Below are 22441 nucleotides of genomic sequence, written 5' to 3' on the forward strand. Positions count from 1 at the left end.
GGTTTCTAGAAGATTCTTGAGTAACCTTATAACTGTGGTTTTGAACTCTATATCCAGTAGTTTGCTTTCCTCCATTTCTTTCATTTGTGACATGTTTCTTTGTCTCCGCATTTTGGCTGCTTCCCCAGTCTCAATGCGCTTTCCTTCTAGTTGTAGAACTTCCACTCAGCCAGCTTTCCCATAGTTCTGGATGATAGCCGTTTTGTCTTTTAGTTGTAGTTTTGATGTGGTTGTACGTGGCAGCAAGTTCAGGTGTTTACCTATGCTGCCATCTTGGTTCCTCCCCCTTAATGCATCTTTTTATCAAAGCTTTTGGCATGTGGCAATCAGCTCACAAACTCTGTTCTGCTAATTCAGGGTTTTTCCAATTCTATATAAATTTATTATTTTAATCATAATAGCAATATGGTACTTAGGGTGACTTATAGTCCTGTTTCTTTTATGGTTAATTTTTTAAAGCTTTTAGAATACTTATTTTGTTTATGCTTTTGAATACATGTTTATTTCTATTGGCTCTTAGATATATAATAGAAATGTTAATACTAACTACTCCCTGATCTGTAGTAGAAATACCAGTATTCATTGCCCTTATTAATGATTTACTGTCTTTATTGGTTTTTCGTAACATTAAAGACTGCATAAATTTCACTAAATATTTGTAGTGCCAAAATTCATTATGCTGGCAGTCATTTTCTGATTGCTTCGTATAAATTCTGACCTTTCTGTTGGTTATTTAGGGCTCTGTTTGCTCTGAGTATTTTAGCTATGTTGCATTTAGTGGGGCTGTTTCAAAAGTGGCCTCCAGATAAATGAGGTAGTGCTAGAAAGTATTAAGATCATGTTTCAAAATTCTATAACTCATATTCCTTCATAATAAGTAATTGAGATTTTTGTATATATTTCTAACAAATGCTTTCTTTTACAAAGGAATCTAATGATTATTATCCTGTATTTGCTTTATATAATTATTTTCCATGAACTTATGTATATGCCGATAAATTTAAATCTACATAAGATTTGAAAAGAAAATTTCTTAGGTAGGCTTGATAAGTCTCAAAAAGTTGTTTGTGTGGTTTTTATTATTAAGTATATTCTATGTTTGGCTGTTCAAATTTTAAGTTCCATATGAATTAAAATAAATAATTTGATTTCCTACTGGTTGAAAGTATTTCAAATCTAACATTACTTTAAAACAGATAAGTAGTAATATTAGTTAACTTTGAATCTAATTTTACTGTTCTGTTGTACTTCTTAACTTTTCTATATCTTGATTTGTATAAGATCAGTTTTATAGCAATGCACATTTTAAATTTAGATTTGGGAAATTATTTATCAAAATGGCATATGATTATAGCTGTTTCTTTAACTTGAGTGACTGGCAACTGTAACAGTTGTGGCAACTGTAACAGTTGTGTCAACTGTACTTGATTTTAAGTTGGAAGGAATATAAAAGTTGAAGTTCATTTAAATGAGATAGATGGTTCACAAGAAGTTCTTAGCACTGTGTTGTTGAGGACTTGATAAGAGTCAGATGTTAGCTGCCACAAGTGTTGTTGGCAGAATTACTGTGATTTTATTGTTAAAAATTGCTCCATAGTTTACTTGAATTATGTTTTGTTATGTAATAGTGTTATTAATTTCTTGGGACAGGGATCAGAAAAGGCTGATTTGGATATTACATATATACATAGAGTTATGCTATAAAATATAAATATGTGTATATACATATATATATATATTTAAGTTCATACGTTTTAGTAGAACTCAGTTTATGTTTCTTTTCACAGCCTTATATTCTGTTATATTATTCTGTGTGTTCCTCTGGATCCCTTTTGTTTACTTCTACTATGAGGAAAAGGATGATGATGATACTAGTAAATGTACAGTAAGTATCATTATTTTAGTGGTCTCATTGTAGGGGGGCTGAATGATTATTTCTTCCTTTTTCAAAAAATGACATGACTGAATTTATTCTACAGCATTGTTGTCTAATAGAAATATACTGTGAGCCACATGTGAAGTTTAAAATTTTCTAGTAGCTAACCACATTAAATTAAGTACAAAGGAACAGTTGAGATTATTTTAATGATACACTATATTTAATGTCATATAGTCTAAGTATTATCATTTCAGATAGAGTCAAAACATATTAATGAGATATTACATTTTTCACACTATTTTATTTTTTTCTTCAAATTTTTAATTTAATTTAATTTTTCCTGTCACCTTTTACCCCTCTATCTCTTCTCTTCCCCCTACACCCCCATTCTCCCCCTTTTTTTTCACACTATTTTAAATTTAGAGTACATTTTACACTTAGAAAAAAATTCCAGTTTGAATGAGCCATATTTCACGTGCTTGATAGCTGCATGTGACTTGTGACTATTCTAGAGCAGAGATCAACATAATTTTCTGTAAAAGGCCAGGTAGTAAGTATTTCAGGCTTTGAGGGCCATATAGACTCTGTCTGAACTACTCAACTTTGCTGTTTTAGTGTGAAAGTAGCCAGAGATGGTACTTAATGAGCATGATGTAATCTAGTAAAATAGGAGGTGGGCTACATGTGGCCCACAAGATGTAGTTTGCTTACCCCTGTTCCAGGGCACAAAGGAACACTTGCAGACTGTTCTAACTAATCCAGGATAACACTGGTAAATATGCCACATATGCACGTCCAAAACTGCAAACCAGTATCACTTAAGTATTGGTATAAACATCTTAACTAAATATTAGCAAATTGAATGCAAGGGTATCTTAAAAATACATTAATAAAGTATAACTGAGTTGGACTCATCTCTAGTTTGTATGGGTGATTTTAAATCACATCTATTAATATGTAGTTATTTAATAGGTCAAAGAAGAAATTGTATGTGGAAAGGTATTTGCCAAAAATGAACATTTTATTTCTGATTTAAGGGGGAAAAAGTATCATAAAAAGAATAAATGTCTTTTGTCTTTTTATTGAGTTACAGGAATTTGTTTTATACTGTGTTTATGTTTTGTATTTAAGTACAAAAACAAATATATTATTGACTCCAAAGACAGCATTATGCTTAATCATAGTTATTAAAACCTTAAAGCATTTGCATTAAGATCAGGAAGTAAGTACATCAACAATATTTTATAAGATTCCCAGAGTGGTAATCAGTGTAATTTGTTAGAAGTAAACAAGATGTTTAAATATTTATAAAGAAAGTCAAAATTATTATTTGCAGATACTATGTAACTCTGTATTTGAAAACCCAATGTATGTAAGGTAAAGTGGCTGGATACAAATTTATTGTTAAAAATTAATGAGATATAAGCTTTCTCGATTCACTTTTCTAAAGTGCATCTTCTCCAGCCCTTTGCTTGATCTTAAGATCTTCCTTTATATATTTTTTCCCCTCAAGACTATCTTAACTCCTTTGAGAACAAGAATTTATCATATGAAGCATGAATTTAACTTTTAAAAGGTCATTTTTAGAGACTTCAGTAGGCTGAGAGACTAATAGTTTTTTCTCACTGATTTAACTTTTTCTTTAAGATGAACTTTTCTTCCATATTTAGAATTGGATTCAGCTTTGTGTTTTTCTTTATATTTGGATGATATCGTGGGCACCAAATAAAACAGACTTTAAAGACCTGAGTTCCTGGTTTCAGGTTCTTGTTTAATCACTTACCATCTATATGACTTATGGCAAATTAACCTTTCTGGGCCTCAGCTTCTTTATCTCTAAAGTAGGAATGAGAATATCTATCTCAGGGTTGTTGTGAGAATGAAATGAGTTTAAGTGTTTAGAACAGTTCTGGTATGATATATGTTTTATGTTTATATATGTTTTTATATTTTATACTAATATTACATGCTTTATATATAATATATACATACATGTATATATACATGCATATGTGTTAAATATTTATTATAATTACTAGTCAATTCATTTTGGTGAATTGGGGTAGGGGCATTGTAGATTCTTATTGCTCCCTGTTTAGGAGAATATTTTATTAAATATTCTAATAATTTTACTAAAGATGCCCATTGGAGAATTCATTATGCTTTTCACAAGCTTTTATTTATTTATTTAATATTTTTTTACTGATTTCAGAGAGGAAGGGAAAGAGAGAGAGAGAGAGAGACATAGAAACATCAATGATGAGAGAGAATCATTGATCTGCTCCCTCCTACATGCCCCCTACTGGAGGTTGAGCTTGCAACCCAAGCATGTGCCCTGACTGGAAATCAAACAGTGACCTCCTAATTCATAGGTCAGTGCTCAATCACTGAGCCACACCAGCTAGGACATGCCTTTAAAAGATTTTACAAGCTAATGTAGTTTGCAAAGATGCTTAAAATGTGTTATATAAATTGGTTTTCCTTAAATTTTAAGACTTTAACAAGGAAAAGTTTACACAGTTGAATATAAATGCACATTTGATATAAATGTTATATTGTAGTAAGACTATTATATTTTAAAGACTTTACTAAATGGTATACTTTTCCTCCCTTGACATCTAGCAAATTAAAACGGCACTTAAGTATACATTGGGATTTGCTGTGATTTGTGCACTTCTTCTTTTAATTGGGTAAGTATTAATTATTTTCCCTTGAGAATGAAAATAGCATCATCCTATCTAATAAAGAGATCATATGCAAATTGACCATCACTCCAACACAAAAGATGTAGTCAAAGATGGCCGCCCCCATGTGGACACAAGATGGTCACCACAAGATGGCCAGCAGGGAGGGCAGTTTTGGGCCATTAGGCCTGCAGGGGAGGGCAGTTGGGGGGGGCCAGGCCTGCAGATGATCAGGCAAGCAGGTAGAGGTGGATAGGGGTGATCAGGCAGGCAGGCAGAGGGGTTAGGGGTGATCAGAAAGGTAGGCTGGCCAGCGGTTATAAGCCAGCAGTCCCAGATTGCGAGAGGGAAGTCCGGCAGTCAGACATCCCTTGAGGGGTCCTGGATTGCAAGAGGGTGCAGGCCAGGCTGAGGGACCCTCCCAACCCCTCTCCCCGCCCCACCTCCCATGCAAGAATTTCATGCACCGGGCCTCTAGTCCTATATAATAAAAGGCTAATAAGCAAATCGACTGAATGGCAGTACAACCGGTCGCTATGACACACACCGACCACCAGGGGGCAGAGGCTCAATGCAGGAGCTGCTCGTTGGTGGTCAGTAAGCTCCCACTGAGGGTGTGCTGCTCAGCCAGAAGCCAGGCTCACAGCTGGATAGCACAGTGGTGGTGGTGGGAGCCTCTCCCACCTCTGCGACAGCACTGAGGATGTCCGACTGACGGCTTAGGCCCGCTCCCGGGAGCGGGCCTAAACCATCAGTCGGACATCTTCTGAGGGCTCCTGGATTACGAGAGGGCGCAGGCCAGGCTGAGGGACCCCCCGCCCCGAATGCACAAATTTTGTGTATCAGGCCTCTAGTTTTAATAATAACAAAAGAAAAAACAAAATGTAAAATTAATGAACACCTTTCATATCACCACCAAGCAATAACTACATTTAACCTGTTTTATAATGTTGTTTTATCTAGACATTTTGTATGTGCTCAAATACATGCAGAGCGCTCCTCCCTCACATATACTCACTCTATGTTGTAATTTTACACAATTGTGATGATATTTTATGTAATTCTTGATAATCTACTTGCTGAAATATTGTAGACACCTCTTCAGAATAATAATGTAGATCCATTAATTTTGTCCTTATTGCATTTCCTTAAGATATAATAGTTTATCTGATCTTCTAGTGGTAACTACTTGGACATTTATGATATTTGCAGGTTTCCCGTTTTTCTAAACAACACTTTGATGAAAATTCTTGTCTGTGCATCTTTCTAGATATTTTTTTAAACTTCACCCAAGGAGTGAGGATAATTTTGCCATTGATTTTAGAGAGAGTGAAAGGGGGGGAGAGAGAGAGAGAGGAGGGAGAGAGAGAAACATTGGTGTGACAGAGACACATCAATTGGTTGCCTCCCATAGGTGCCCCGACCCGGGGGTGGGGATTAGACCTACACCCCATATATGTGCCCTTGACTGGGAATCAAACCCACCACCTTCTGGTGTGCAAGTTGATGCTCTAACTACTGAGAATGCTGGCCAGGGTGGATTCGACATAATCAGTCTTTAAGTTGTTGAATTAATCTTTGGCAATGACTTCTTCCTTAATTTTATATTAATATTAATAAAGTTTTACACATTTAAAATTTCCTCTTTGGAAAACATTCGTCCTTTTTAATGGAAGACGTTTATTCTTGTTAAAATAAGTCTTGGACCTTTTTTTTATGCTAGGAAATAATATGAGGTACTAATAAATTTTTTAAAGTTTCTATATAAAACTTGGTCTCAGAAATTTCAATAAATGAAATTTCATGTATTGAATACAACTTGTGATGGGAATAAAACTTGTCACTAACTTTTTATAGTTCTAGGAGTTCTTAGAATGCAGATGTCCTGTAGGCATATTCCCAGTTCCCTTTGCCTGCCTTAATGTGTCTTGAAAAATAGTACATGTTGAAAGGACATTTTTAGTGGTTTCGCTGCTTATTTTAGCTATTGAGTATATTTTTAAAAGTCATTTTGTCTTTTTAAAGAAAGCTAAATCTAGTTTTGTGAATTTGCTTTGTTAATGTGGAGGTCCCTTATCTGTAAACTGAAATTATCTAGAACAGATATTAGCAAACTTTTCTTAAAGGGTAGGTAGTATTTTAGATTAGAAGGCCAGGGACTTGACCCTTCTGGGTGCAGGGAATTGGAAAAACACGCAGGTAACACCAGGCAAATGGGACATGCTTTATTATGAAGAAAGCAGCCAAAAACTGGCTGGTCAGTGGCAACTTATATACAAGCTCAAGCAAAAGAGGCTTCTTGCCAAATAGCAATATCAATATTTGGGTTATAGAAAGGTACACCAGCGCAGTGCATACAGGAAACTGCTGTGTCCTTGCTTTTGCACATGTGTGTGGCAAATTGGCCTTGAACATCTGGCGTACTCTGGACAGCACCCCCACACTACTCAACTACTCAGCTCTCCTCTTTAAGCTTTAAAGTAGTTGTGGACAATACATAAACATAAGGACGTGACTGAGTGCCAATAAAACTTTTTTTGCAAACAGGCCGTCAGTAGTTTGCCACCTCCTGATTTACAGCCTGACTGACAACCATCAGTAAAACCACAAATCTTTACAGAGACCAGAATATCTGTCCAAAACAAAAGGAACTTTATTCTAAAGTTTATTCTAAAATTTACTGGTCTTTTTTATGGAAAGTCACCTTTAGTCCTCACAGAGTTTACAGTTTTAACAGTTCTAATTAATAAGTTTTAACTGATTCTCTGGATTATATTTATTTATTTAGAAGCAGTATATTAAAAGTGAAGAAAATGGCTCCTTGCAAAAACACTAATAACAAAAAGTGACAGTTCTGTTCACTTGTTTTCCAAATATTTATTGGGTGCCTTTTATGTTTCAGACACTACACAAGGTGCTGGGGAAACAGCAGTTAACAGAAAAGACAACTCCTCCTTCATGGAGCATACATTTAGGAGGGGGCAAGGGGAGGAGAGAAAGAAAATAAAAAATAGGTTGTGTTGTGTGTGTGAAATTTTAGTGAGAGTAGTATTTGAGAAGACATTTGAAGGAAGAGAGGGAGCCATGAATTAATATGGGAGGAGGAGAGAACATTGCAGTCAGAGAGCAGAGTAAGTGACAAGCCTTCAGGCAGAAATGCGTCTGCCATGTTCAAAACAAAGTGAGCAAACTAGTGTGGCTGGAATGAAGTGAATGGAGGCTGGAGTAGCTGAAGATAGGGTCAGAGGTAACTAGAGCTGCCAAATTCAGTTGGGCATCGTAGGCCATTGTCAAGACTTGGGCATTTGTTCTGAGGGAGTTGGGAAACTTTTGGAGGTGTTTTTGTCATTGAGTAACATTTAAAAGGATCTCTGGATAGTATTCTGAGATTTGACTTTATGGGGTTAAGGGTAAAAGCATGAGATCTGTTAGGAGGTTATTGCAATAATCTAGACAAGACATGATGGTAGCAGTAGTGATTTATTTCTGCCTATTATTTGGAGAGAGAGCCAGAAGGATTTTCTGATAGGTCTGAGAGGAAAAGGAATTGAGAATATACCTGGAGTTAGCCAAACTAAAAAGTCTGAGGGAACACATCTCTCACTTTTTATACTTAAACAACTACAATTTTGAGCGGTTCATAAAACCACCCTCAGGTTAGATAATTCTCTACCAGGACTCATATAGCTCACTGAATGCAATTATATTTATGGTTACTATTTATTACAGGTAAAGAATACAGGCTAAAATCAATTAAAAGGAGAAATACATGGGACAGAGTCTGAGAGGCTTCCAAATGTGACGCTTTTGTTGTCCTCAGGACATACTACTTTTCTGGCATCGACCTATGACAAGACATAGTATTGCCAACCCAGGAAGCTCACATGAGCCTTGGTGCTCAGAATTTTTTTGGGATGCTATTATGAAAACACTAGAGGACTGATGCATGAAATTCGTGCAAGAGTAGGCCTTCCTTCCCCTGGCTGCCAGCACCAGCTTCCCTACGGCACCCAGGTCCTGGGCTTCCCTCGTAGCCCCGGCTTCGTCCGGAGGACGTCTGGTCTAATTAGCATATTATGCTTTTATTATTATAGATATCTGTTTTATTTACTTTCATTATGTATATTGGTAGAATCTTGTAAGATAAAGAAAATACTAAGAAGAAAGTAAAGATCAGCCCTGGCCTGTGTAGCTCAGTTGGTTGGAGTCTTTCTGTGCACTGATGTTTCTCTCTCTCCCCCTCTCCCTTCCTCTCTCTCTAAAATCAATTAAACATATCCTCAGGTGAGGATAAAAAAAAAGATGAAAAATGGTTTCTACTTTGAGTATCTTCCTTTCTTAGGCCCATAAAATTCTTGACTGTTGCTTTGCAAGAAAATACAGAATTATGATCATTGTTCTAGTTAATATTTGCTTTATTATTTGCTACTTTGTTCATTTCCCCTACACATTAACTTTTTGTTCCAATAACAAATCATACTACTATCTTAAAAGAAATCATCCCTAATCTCACAAGGAGATATTTACTGTTTATCCTGGTATATTTCCTTTCTATTGTTTTCTATGCATATAAATATATTGAAATCATCATATACATTTATATTCTATTTTCCTGATTTAACACAGAGATTCTTAACCTTTTTTATGCTATGGACCTTTTTGAACATCTTTAGTTTATGGCTCCTCCAAATATTTTTGAATGAAGAAAATAAAGTAAATAGAATTACAAAGGAAACTACCCTGAATGCAGTGATAAAATTATTAAAACAAATTTGTGATATAGTAAACACATAGGTAAGAAACTTCTCACACCCTCTGTACATGGTGCAGATTTGATTTGCTAATTCTTTTTTTGGTGAAAGTTGATCTCTTTAAAAAAATTACTAAAAATTGAGTTTCAGACTATTTCTTTTTATTTAATCTTTTAAATTTAACACCATTAAACAACTCTTTTCTCTTTTGTAGTGCTTTTGTTCCATTGAATGTTCCCAATAACAAAAATTCTACAGAGTGGGAAAAAGTGAAGTTCTTGTTTGAAGAACTTGGAAGTAGTCGTAAGTATTCTTTTTCTTAAAAAAACACACAATCATAATATTTCATATTTCATGACTGTTGGGACTTTTTTGAAAAGCCAGTTTTTGCATTATTAAGAATTTTAAACTTGCAGTAGAGGTATGCTAGATAAATTAGGAGGTTTGTGTTGTTAAGTCTTATTTTAATCACGTAACTATTATGTATCTAGTCTCTTGACTTCATAAAATTACTTCGTTGAAGAGAAAATATGATCTTCAAAGTATTTTAGCAGTGAAGGTATTATAATTTCTATGTGACCTGTAATTCACTTTGGATATATAGAAAAATATGTTAAAGAAATTTGCTAAGTATTGGTTTTTTAATTTAACTAATGAAAGAACCCTATATTGCTGTTTGATCATGATTAAGTAGTCTTTTATAAATTGCAGAATATGAAGTGAAGGAATTTCCTGTGAGTAAAATAATATTACCAATTTACCTCATCAAAATGTTTTAGAATTGTTTTTCTAGAAGCTTGCTTTAATTTAGTCAACATGATCTAGGTTTTTAGAGGAAAACAAAATAGATTCAGGAGGTTAGGTTAAGAAAGTTGTTATTCATTGAAAAATACAGTTGGCATTAGAAACTGATCTCAAATAAGAATGTTTACTTATTACTCAGAATTTTATGTGCTTTTGCACATAGTAACTTATTTTCAAAGAAAGCTAGAAATTTATTTTGTAACATGCTGAGTATTTTCATTACTATTTTATTTTCAATTTTTTTTTATCCTCATGTGAGGATATGTTTATCAATTTGAGAGAGAGAGGAAGGAAGAGAACGAGAGAAACATCGATTGGTTGCCTGTCATACTCACTCTGGCCAGGGACTGAACTTTCAACCCAGGTATGTGCCCTGACTAGCAATCAAGCCCGCAACCTTTTTGGTGTACAGGATGACGCTCCAACCAACTGAGCCACCCAGCCAGGGCTGCTTTTGTGTTCTTTTAATAGGTACTGTACATCCTTTAATCAGTAGTGCTTTCTCTTTAGCCAGATACAGTATTAAACAATGATTAAATTAAGTCTTGGAATCTTTGCTGTACAACTTCTTAATTTTCTTGCTTTCCACTTAAGATTTCATCTTCTAAATTGTGGTCCATTAATATCTTGCTGATACCAGCAAGAATAAGAATAGCAGGTCTAGCATCTATTAATACTGAATTGTCAGTATTTATGCAGCTGATCCTATTGCTGAGAAATAAATTGCTTCCTTTTTTGCAATTAACTCTTTCAGGTCTCTTGAATAACTACTTTTCTGCCTTCTTAAATAACTACTCGTATGCCTTAAATATTTTTCTATAAGTTATGCTAGTTTTTGAGTATTAGTATAATTTGAATCACTGATTATATAGGTAGCATAATGATAATTTCTGTAATCTCATTCTCTTTAGTCTTAACATTATTTTTTAAAATCTCAAATCTTAACACCATACCTAGAGTACATTTTGCTTACCACTATTAGTAATATTAACTTTTTTGATTTGCTGAATATGTTAGCATAATAGTCCATTTTACCAATTCTAAGATGCATATTTTTTCACACTTTTATATCTTTGATTTGGGGATGTATTTTATATGATGGTATCTTAAAATTGCTATCCACCAAATGCCAGACCTTTCCTAGTTGTATGAACACCCTGTTGATACTCCTAGTAAGGTCAAGAAAACAACAGCATCAGTGTCTTTGATTTGATAAAATGGTAAAATATTTATAGTTTAAAAAATTAAGGATTAAAAATTTGCCTTGCATGGTTTGTGAATTTGTTAATGTGCTCTCTTCAAGTGTTATATAAAAACTTAGATGCAGGTTTTAAGAAGATATTATTCTAATTTTATTTATGAAAAGGTTAATATTGATTCATTAAATTAATCACAATTATATTTAGTTCCACAGGGCCTGCCTTTAAATTAGATCAATATTTTAAAAATTAGCATTGCTCCCATTTAAGAATATTCAAATTTGCATAGTATTTTGTTGCATAATCTGGTATATCATCACTCATTTGAGGTTTTTGTTTAAATAATTTCCAAAATCTAACTTGTTGACATAGTTTTTCTATTTTGGTATTATGTTTTTCTTTTTTCTGTTTGTTTGCTTTTTCCCCCCTTTCCAGATGGGCAAGTTAGCTCTTTTAAAGTTAAAAAGTGAAATAAACTCTTTAAAATTTTAGGATATATATTAAAAAATTATTGGAAGATTAAGAATAAAGTAATTAGGAATATCAAGATTGAGGGGAGAGGGATGAGTCAAGGTCAGTGGCTATGGAGAAAGGCCAGAAAATTTTTTGCTACCTTTTGAGTATCTAATATTTTGCTGATTTTGTGTTAGGCTCCAAAATTAGTGCTCTTCCTCTTTAATTTTAAGCAGTGAAGGAAAGGAAATCTTAGTCTGAAAGATCTTTTACAAATCAATTTGTGAAGAGACCTTTAAAAACACTTTTCTGCACTTGTAGTTTAGTACTTCGAGGATGAGGGAATATATATTATTATTTCAGAATGTGTAACAAACCCACTTTTTATATTTTTATATTGGTTTGCTGAATATAAACATTTAAATAATATATCTCTACTTTTTTAACAGTGTTTTTTTCCTTTGCAGATGGTTTAGCTGCCTTGTCATTTTCCATTAGTTCTCTGACCTTGATTGGAATGTTGGCAGCTATAACTTACACAGTAAGTATTATGGTGATAATTGAGTTAAAATCAGAGAATCACTTTATGAAGCAATTGTTTTTACCTTAGTCATATAAAGGGTGGAGCAAAAGTAGGTTTACAGTTGTGAGTAAGCAAACAGAGTTTATTCTTGTATTGTTATTTATTTATCAACTAGAGGCCCGGTGCACGAAAATCATGAACTTGGGGGAGGGGTCCCTCAGCCCGGTTTGCACCCTTGCAGTTTAGGAGCCCTTGGGAGGATGTCTGACTAACGGCCTGTGGAGTGGACCTAAGCTGTCAGTTGGACATCCTTACCGCTGCAGCAGAGGCAGGAGAGGCTTCTGCCACTACTGCTATGCTCACCAGCCATGAGCATAAGTTAAAGGGCAAACCCTGTGGGAGCGCACTGACCACCACGGGGCAACTCCTGCATTGAGTGTCATCATAGTGACTGGTCATTCCACCATCGGGCTGAAACTGGCTCTCTGACATCCCCCAAGGGGTCCTGGATTGCGAGAGAGCGCAGGCCAGGCCAAGGGACCCCACTAGTGCACGATTGGGGCTGGGGAGGGATCGCGGGAGGACTCCAGGGCATGTCCGGCCTGTCGCTCAGTCCTGATCAGCCGGACCCCAGCAGCAAGCTAACCTACTGGTCGGAGCATCTGCCCCCTAGTGGTCAGTGCATGTCATAGCTACTGGTCGACCAGTCGACTGTCTGCCCCCTGGTAGTCATTGCACATCATTGTGAGCAGTTGAGCAGCCTTAGCATATCATTAGCATATTACGCTTTGATTGGTTGAATGGCCCACTGGACTACTGGACACTTAGCATATTAGGCTTTTATTATATAGGATTATTATATTTTCTATACGAACAACTGTAAACCTACTTTTGCCCCATCCTATATTGGGTTCAATTCCTGTTTTTTTCTTTAATATTTTAGTGCTTCTTTCTTCATTTTTCTTGAGTTTACTTAAGAGGAGGGTTAATTTTGAACTACTTAGTCACAATCATTTTATCTATGTTTGTGAAAGTTACTATTCAGAAACAAACATTATAAGTTGTGAACCTTAAAGGTTATAATATATACCATGCCATAATAGATTTAGTGATTTATTAGCATATTAGAATTCTGAACCATAGATCAGCATCTGTTACTGATTCAGTAGATTTATCCTACTTGGGGGTATAGGACTTTTAAAATCAGATATTTTACATAACTTGATATTTTCCTAGTATATAGAATCTAATCTTATACTCTCAGAGACTTTGATTTTTTTCAGTCTTCCTAGAAATGGTAAGGTAAGAATTATAATAGCCCGACAAACTTGCATATAGACTGCTCTCTGAGGTTATTTTCTCAAATTATAAAGGAAGAGCCAATAATAAATGCTTCTTTAGCTATCTTCTGAGAGTTGTGCAGGAAGCTTTAAATATCTGGAATCTTTCCAGATGGATAGACAGATAAACATTATTTAAATAACACTACAAGATATGCTCAAAACTCAGTGGAAGAATGTTTTGTTACCAAACCAGAGTCTGGCCAACTTTACTATCTAGTTTCTAGTGTGTAAAGAGAGGAAGAAGGGTAGGCTAGAGGGGACTCTTTTTAAGGAGGCAGCATAGTGTACATAGCTGAGCACTAATGATGAGTGTCTTTATGTAATCAAAAATTGAACCCTAGCTTTTCCATCTGTAAAAATGAGCCAATCATACACAAACTTTATTAAAAACTAGTTGAAAATCAACTATTTATAGATAAATGGTTTAATTACAGATAGGTGGTTAATAGTACTAGTTATTAGTTGTCTCCTAACATTATATAGACGATAGAGAAATGAGCTTTTCCTGGTGGAACGTGGAAGAGGGTACAAATTCATGGGAAGCAGAGAGGTTTCATTTTAATTAAGGTACCAAAAGAGGGAAGTTAATACTTAGCATACTTTAACCTTAAGTACAAAGCATTAATTATTAAAGGTATAATCATGTCTGTTATAGAATCTGTAACTGTTAGTATTGAAATTTGAGATATTTTTGTAATGTATATGTCAGTCAAGTGTGAATTTCTTAGATATGCATTATTGTTTAGTTTATAAACTAGTTGATTATTTAAATTTTACCAAGATTATACCCACTGTACCATGTCTTAAGGAATAGCCAAATAATTGGCCACTCAATTTTAGAAGAACAATGTCAAGCATATTAATTAGTCTTCCTATTGTTTTCAGCTTAAAAAAGAGAGAGAGAACTCATGGGCATATGGACATGTACAACAATATGGTGATTACGGGGGGAGTGGGATGGATGGAGATGGAAAAGGTCATAGAGGGAATAAATGGTGATGGAAAAAATAAAATAAAGAGAATCTTTTTTAAATAAAAAAGAAAGAAACCTCTGGGCACAGATATTTATGTATATACTTTAATTTTCGGTGCCATCAAGTGGGGAAATGTTGAATAATGATATTTTTATAAAAAATGTAATATGTGGACACTGAGTTGCCTATAAAAGCAGTGACTACTGAACTTATTATATATACTTATCAGTCGAAAACTGAACATGTGCTATTTATGAATTTTATTTGTGTTTGTATCTGTATATGTTTACCTACATACATCCTATATAATAATAGAGGAATATGCAAATTAGCCAGAACGACATAGCATCACGACTGCTCAGCAGGAGGCATGCACAGCGGGGAGCAGGTGGGCGGGGACTGCCATCACCAGTAGAGCCTCTGCGTGGCCTGGTCCGGGGCGCCCCCGGCGGAGGCAGACCCCACGCGGCCCAGCCCAGAGGCTGCCTGGCCCAGGGGTGGCCCCTGGCTTTGCTATCTTGAGTTTGTGATTTCCAAGGAAACAGCCAGAAGGGATGATAAACCCTCCACAAACGGCTCAGCTGGTGCCTAAGCAGTGGCTTCCTTTAAATTGAGCCTTTCCCGCAGTGAATGACCCCAACCCTCCTTGGATCAGGCAGGTTCCTGTGGAGTGCAATCTCCACACAATACAATGGGGGGCCCAGTTTCGTCCCTGGCAATCTCATGCGCTTTAGCTCGGGGCAGAGGGGAAGGAAGGGAAAAGGCATCACGCGGGGCAGCTCTGGCGAGCAAGCAGATGGAAACCATGTCTGGCAGACACTCCCCTGCCACCCCCTTCAATGTGTAAGAAGAATCAAATAAACCAATACAATCACCCCTCCCCTGCCCTGGGGGGATCTGGGACTAAGGGGCGTCCGCCCAGGCATTGCATACCTGCTTCCCACCCCCTTCATCCAAATGGACAGGTTAGGGGGTTAAAGGGAGGAGGAGGAGCCTCGCAGGAAGGGGATCCCCGGAACTGCACCCCTGCCCTCCCTCTGGACCTAACCTCTCAGAGCGCAGGGCCTGACCCCGCCCCCAGCAGATTTGCATATCCCAGCCCCTCAGGTGCTTCCAGGCACTGGGCCTTCCTGTGTCTTCTCTGTCTCCCAGCCGCTGATCCTCACTGTCTCCTTCCCCAGAAGCACTCTGTCCTCCCCAACTTACGGTCTTTATAGCCTAAATGCATGGTGGGCGTAGTTGCTTCTCCATGGATTTTATTTGATAAGAACCCAGCGAAGTCGCTTAGCAACTGAGCTGCTCAGACTTCATCAGGGACAACAAATGACACACCTTACTTGGCTTTGATAGCAAAGCAATCTTATTCTTTTATTTTTTAAAATAGATTTTTACTGATTTCAGAGAGTACGGGAGAGGGAGAGAGAGAGAGAGAAACATCAATGATGAGAGAGAATCATTGATCAGCTGCCTTCTGCACGCGCCCTACTGGGGATCGAGCCTGCAACCCAGGCATGTGGCCTTGACCAGAATCGAACCTGGGACCCTTCAGTCCTCAGGCTGAAGCTCTAGCCACTGAGCCAAACCAGCTAGGGCAAGCAATCCTATTCTTAAAGACTTGATTTTTGTCATAAGTGGATTTGAATAATATCAAACCAATGTACATTTTTTAATGAAATGTCTCTTCATTTCTACTAATGCAATTCTACCTTAAAGCTTATGTTGTATAACCTATACTAATAAAAGGGTAATATGCTAATTAGACCAGACCTCTTCTGGACATCCATCCTGATGACCTTCCACACAAAGCCACGGTGGCGGGGGCTGAGGCAGAGGCAGTTAGGGGCGACCAGGCTGGCAGGGGAAGGCAGTTAGGGGCGATCAGGCCAGCAGAGGAGGGCAGTTTGGGGCGACCAGACCAGCAGGGGAGCAGTTAGGGGCGATCAGACCAGCAGGCAGAGGTGGTTGGGGCAATCAGGCAAACAGGCAGGTGAGCAGTTAGGAGCCAGTGGTCCTGGATTGTGAGAGGGATGTCCGACTGCCGGTTTAGGCCCGATTCCTGTGGGATTGGGCCTAAACCAACAGTCAAACATCCCTCGAGGGGTCCCGGATTGGAGAGGGTGCAGGCCGGGCTGAGGGACCCCCCCCCCCCAAAAAAAACCGTGCACGAATTTCGTGCACCAGGCCTCTAGTTTTATATAAAATGTAAAGTGATAAATTGAAAATTCAAAAATAGAAATAAGTAGAGCAGTAGTTCTCAATAATCTTTGAAGACACTCCCTTTTAAAAGTCAAATTTCTCAGCCTTCCAGATGATACAGATGCTCCTGTATTTTAGGTACCACTATAAAAAAGGTCTCTGTATTAGCTAAGTGGTTGAGCATCAACCTATGAATTAGGAGGTCTTGGTTCAGTTCCCAATCAGAGCACATGCCCTGGTTGATGGCTCCATCCCCAGTAGGGGGCGTGCAGGAGGCAGCTGATCAATGATTCTCATCATTTATGTTTCTATCTCTCTCCCTCTCCCTCTCTGAAATCAATAAAAATACATTTTTTTTAAAAAAGTCTCTGCCCATGCTTTCATATTTAATGAGAGAAGTTTTATAGACTTTTATAAATAATTTAAAATCATCACTTTTCTGCATACAAGGAAAATATAAGTGAAATAAACTGGAAATGTATTCCTAAAACTTGACATTTGTAATATGAGTTTTCTGAATCACTTTTTTGAATTGGTTATTCATGTCCATGATTTATTATACAAGATTGTCTTTTATGCTTTCAAGAGAATTGATGATACAGCTTTTCTTAAGAGCTACACGCTTGTCACAGGGATTTTCTCCGAAGCTGCTAACATAACTGTTGTATAAATTTAAGCTTTTTTTCATTGTTGTTTTGCAGTTGTTTCTTATTTTGCCATGTGAAAGGCTATCTTTTTGTATTTACCTACCTAACTAGCAAAATGGCTTCTACTTTGAGTATCTTCCTTTCTTAGGCCCATAAAATTATTGACTGTTGCTTTGCAAGAAAATATAGAATTATGATCATTGTTCTAGTTAATATTTGTCTCATTATTTGCTCCTTTGTTCATTTCCCCTTACACACTAAGTTTTTGTTCCAATATCAAATCATAGTACTATCTTAAAAGACATTTAAAGTGGCAATAGTTGTACCAAGAATGCAGTAACCAACGAAGTAACTATATTGTAACCAGCTATGACCATATTTGTGAATATGACAACTATGTATGACTTCTGCCTAGCCAATGAATAGAAGATGCATCCAAATTTCACTGATGTGAGAAAATAGAGACGTTTTAGAATTAGTGAATCTTATTGAGTACATGTTAAATGAATTGTTTCATTAGTCATTTTAGCAAACATGAATAATAGGAGTTACAAGTATACGCAAGACATTTATTCAGCTTAACGGCAGTGCTTGGTGTTGATTCTTTGCAATAATCCAAAGCTCACAGGTTGGAAAACATCATCCTAGATAGAGCAGAGATATGTAGGGAAAAGATGCTTTTCTAAACTAGACAGTGTAAGAAAGTATTATAAATATTTGTAGTTTATATGTAGTCCTTCAAAATAGTTTGGATTTTAAAATACAGATGGTTATTTATTTTTGGAAGTTGAAACAAATAAAATTGGAGGCAATTTTGGGCATTATGGATGACCTAAAAGCATTTTAAGTAATGTAATCTCTTTAGCCTTGTTGATTTCCTAGTAATTCACTAGAGGGCAGTAGTAAGCAATAAAAGTTTTGTTTCTGAACAGCATAGTCTTTTCATACATTTTTTCCCCCCAAATAAGTCTGAGGTTGAATTGAAAAGATTGTGTTTAAAGATCTTAAAGTTGTGTTGATGAAATGTTTTGTATAATGCGTTATGTCAAGCTTATCATAATCTAAATCTTATAGTTAAATTTCCAGGTAATTATTGAAGCTTAAACATGCAATCCAAAAACAAGCTAAAAGCTAAGCAACCAAAACCATGACTCTTTCTTTTACTTGCTCTCTTCAGACAATTAAAAATTCTTTTAAAAAATGCTGTATTCTGATCCTATGTTACCACAAGGTATTTTCAAGGACATATATTTTTTTAAATTGTTTACATTAAGCTGTTCAGAAATTCAGTTCAGCTTTCTAATAAATATATGAATTTCATGTAAGGAAACAAGTTCATATGAATAAAGAATTCTTTTAAAATGATTTTTGGTTAAATATTATCTCAAAGAAATTATCAATATAATAAATGCTTGTTATTGGAATAAAGGTAGGGAAAAAAAGAATTGAGTAGTCCTTACATCCTAAATAGGGTACTGTAGTTGTTACTAGTGTGGATGAGGGGTCTGTATTTTTCCAAGTGATTCTGATTAGCCAAGTTTGGCAGATCTAACGATAAAACAATTATACAGATTAATAATGTTGATGAACAATGTTATATATTACTAGAGGCCCAGCGCGCAAAATCGCGGGGCCCTGCCCACCTGCGCACGCCTTGCCTTGCTTGCAGCCCCACCCACCTGCCGCCCTGCCACGCTCACAGCCCCGCCCACCTGCACGCACCTGACTGCACTCGCCTTGCCACACCCACCCGCAGGACCGAGACCTGCTGCGCCCCAGGACCCAGACCCGCCACGCCCGGGGACCAAGACCCGCTGTACCATGAGACCCATCAGTGCACCTCCTGGTGACTGGTCGTTTGGTCGTTATGGCGTCACGGCCATGGCTTTTTATAATATAGATAATTGAGTTATAAGCAAGGCACATTTACAAGTTAAGGAAGGTTTTCAGACATGGTGTAATGAAGCTGAGCCTGAAGGGCATTGAAATTTGCTAATGAAATAAGGTGAGAAAATAGGCATTCTAGATGAGGGTACTGTATGTACTAAAGTGTGGATGCTGGATAAAGCCTGAAGTAGTGTAAAATTGGAGTGTTTTAAGAACAGTGAATAATACAGAGGTGTGACATAAGGTTGGTAGGGCTTTGTATGCCAGGGTTAGATAATTGGTCTGTTCACAAGTCCAGTAATTCTACCTTTCATTGAAAAACAATACCAAATAACTGTTCAAACAATCTTAGATGAAATTCTGACATGTAAAAATGTAGATGAACAAAGTAGATTTGCTCTAGAAAAGTAGCAGTAGGTCCCTGCATCACTCACTACCTGCCTTCCTCTCTCCTGTAGTGGCCCTAAAGACACCTACCCAGAATCCTAGGAACTACTCCCAGAGCACTTTGAAAACTACCCTTATTAGTCCTTGAGGATGTTAATTAGAGGAATGGTATAATCTGACTTGAGTGTTAGAGAAAGATCACATTGGATTATGTTATAGAAGATGGGTTTGTAGAAAGTGAGACCAGCAGACCAATGTACAGAATTTAGATGACCTGCATTTGACAGTGGACTCTAAATAAGGGCCACTTTGCTTCCCAGACATGGGAAACAAAAGAAAAAATAAAGAAATGGGACTACATGAAACTAAAGAGTTTTTGCATAGTGAAGGAAACCATCAACAAAACAAAGACAACCTATTGAATGGAAGAACATATTCACCAATACATCTGATAAGAGGCTAATAGCCAAAATATGTAAGGAACTCACACAATTTAACACTAAAAAAACCCTAACAATCCAATTAAAAAAAATGGGCAGAGGACCTGAATAGACATTTATCCAAAGAGGACAAACAGTTGGCCAATAGACATATAAAAAAATCATCAGGGAAGTGAAAATTGAAACTGCAATGAAATATCACCTCACAACTGTCAGAATGGCTATTATCAATAAATCAGCAAACAAGTGTTGGCAAGGATGTGGAGAAAAGGGAACCCTTGTGTTCTGTTGGTAGAATTGTATATTGGGTGCAGCCTTTATGGAAAACAGAATGGAGGTTCCTCAAAAAATTAAAAATAGAACTACCATATGAGCCAGCAATCCTAATTTTTGGTATGTATCCAAAGAATTCCAAAACTAATTTGAAAAGACATATGCACCCCTATGTTGTACCATTATTTATGATAGTGAAGATAAGGAAGCAACCTAACTATCCATAAAGATGTGATTCCATATATATATATATATGGAATGGAATGTTAGCCATAAAAAAAAATGCAATCTTGCCATTTAAGACAACATGGATAGACATATAGGGTATTATGTGAAGTGAAATGTTAGAAAGAGACAGATACCATATGATTTCACGTATATGTGAAATCTAGAAAACAATATAAACAAACAAAACAGAAACAAACTCATAGATACAGAGAACATTTTGATGGTTGCCAGATGGGATGGGTGAAAGAGGGAAAGGGATTAAGATGTATAAATTGCCAGTTATATAAGTAGTCTCTGGGATATAAGGTACAGCACAGGGAATATAATCAATACTATTGTTATGGTGTAACAGGGTACTAGCTATCATTGTGATCACTTTATAAGTTACATAAATGTCTAACCACTATGTTGTAAACCTGAAACTAATGTAATATTGCATGTCAACTACAATTGAAAAATTTTTTAAAATAAATATTTAAAAATAAAAAAATAAGGCCCACGTTGTGAATATTGACTAGAGCAGCATATTTCTTGGGAAATAGTATTGAGTACTCAGGTTAGTATATTTAGGGACCCAAATCCTTCCAACACAAAATAACATACAAGAGGGTAAAAATAAGCCTAATTTGGAGGTGATTGGGAGGACAGGGAATTTACTTAAATTGGGTTTAATGAAATATTTTTGCCTTGGCATCTGGTTGTAAACAACATTGTGTACTGGCCTTGTGTTCAAATGATATGGAGAATTGGTAATAGTCTATAATAATAAAAGGATAATATGCTAACTAGACTGAACGTCCTTCTGGATCAGCGGTTCTCAACCTGTGGGTCGCGACCCCTTTGGGGGTCGAACGACCCTTTCACAGGGGTCGCCTAAGACCATCGGAAAACACACATATAATTACATATTGTTTTTGTGATTAATCACTATGCTTTAATTATGTTCAATTTGTAACAATGAAATTGGGGGTCACCACAACATGAGGAACTGTATTAAAGAGTCGCGGCATTAGGAAGGTTGAGAACCACTGTTCTGGATGAAGCCGGGGCTGCGAGGCAAGCCCGGGTCCTGGGTGCCTGCTGACAGCCTGAGGGAAGCCTGGGTGCCGGTGGCCGGGGAAGGAAGGCCTACTCTTGCACAAAATTCGGGCCTCTAGTCATTACATAATACCACATATATATCAGACTCTTAAATGTTGTTACTTTTTTTGAAAATGGCATTTTTACCTGAAAATTATGTCATATATAGGGTGTCCCCCCACAAAAAAATGTATACACACACTTTAAATAATTATAAAACCAGTGTTTATTAAAATGCATTTCATTTTCAAAATTGATCTGTCAGCTGTTAAAGTGTGTATACATTTTGGGGGGGACATCCTGTATTTAAAATAATATTACTAAATCACATTTTAATTTTGCTTTTTAGGCCTATGGCATGTCAGCATTACCTTTAAATCTTATAAAAGGCACCAGAAGTGCTGCTTATGAACGTTTGGAAAACACTGAAGACATTGAAGAAGTGGAACAACACATTCAATCAATTAAATCAAAAGTGAGTTGGTATCTACACTAATAAAAGAGAAACATGGTAATTAGCGTACGACCGCTACCCTTTTCATTGGCTAATCAGTGAGTATATGCAAATTAACTGTCAGCCAAGATGGCGGCCGGCAGCCAGGCACTGAAGCGAGCAGGGAGGCTTGCTTGCTGCAGACTCCAACGTTCCCCGCCTCACTTGCCGGCCTCTCAGCTGCAACTCTAAGCAACTAT

The 22441-nt window shown here is 36.7% G+C and overlaps 1 protein-coding gene across 1 annotated transcript in view; it reads left to right on the plus strand.

Moving 5' to 3' along the window:
* Window positions 1-22441, plus strand: part of LMBRD1 (LMBR1 domain containing 1) — an 80328-nt gene that overhangs the window by 27198 nt on the left and 30689 nt on the right. The window contains exons 4-8 of the mRNA XM_005875867.2: window positions 1788-1885; window positions 4502-4569; window positions 9529-9617; window positions 12238-12311; window positions 22098-22223. Of these exons, the coding sequence (XP_005875929.1) occupies window positions 1788-1885; window positions 4502-4569; window positions 9529-9617; window positions 12238-12311; window positions 22098-22223 (455 nt within the window). The remainder of the gene's footprint in view (window positions 1-1787; window positions 1886-4501; window positions 4570-9528; window positions 9618-12237; window positions 12312-22097; window positions 22224-22441) is intronic.

The sequence above is a fragment of the Myotis brandtii genome, unplaced genomic scaffold (genome assembly GCF_000412655.1).
Source record: "Myotis brandtii unplaced genomic scaffold, ASM41265v1 scaffold471, whole genome shotgun sequence".
Lineage (NCBI taxonomy): Eukaryota > Metazoa > Chordata > Mammalia > Chiroptera > Vespertilionidae > Myotis > Myotis brandtii.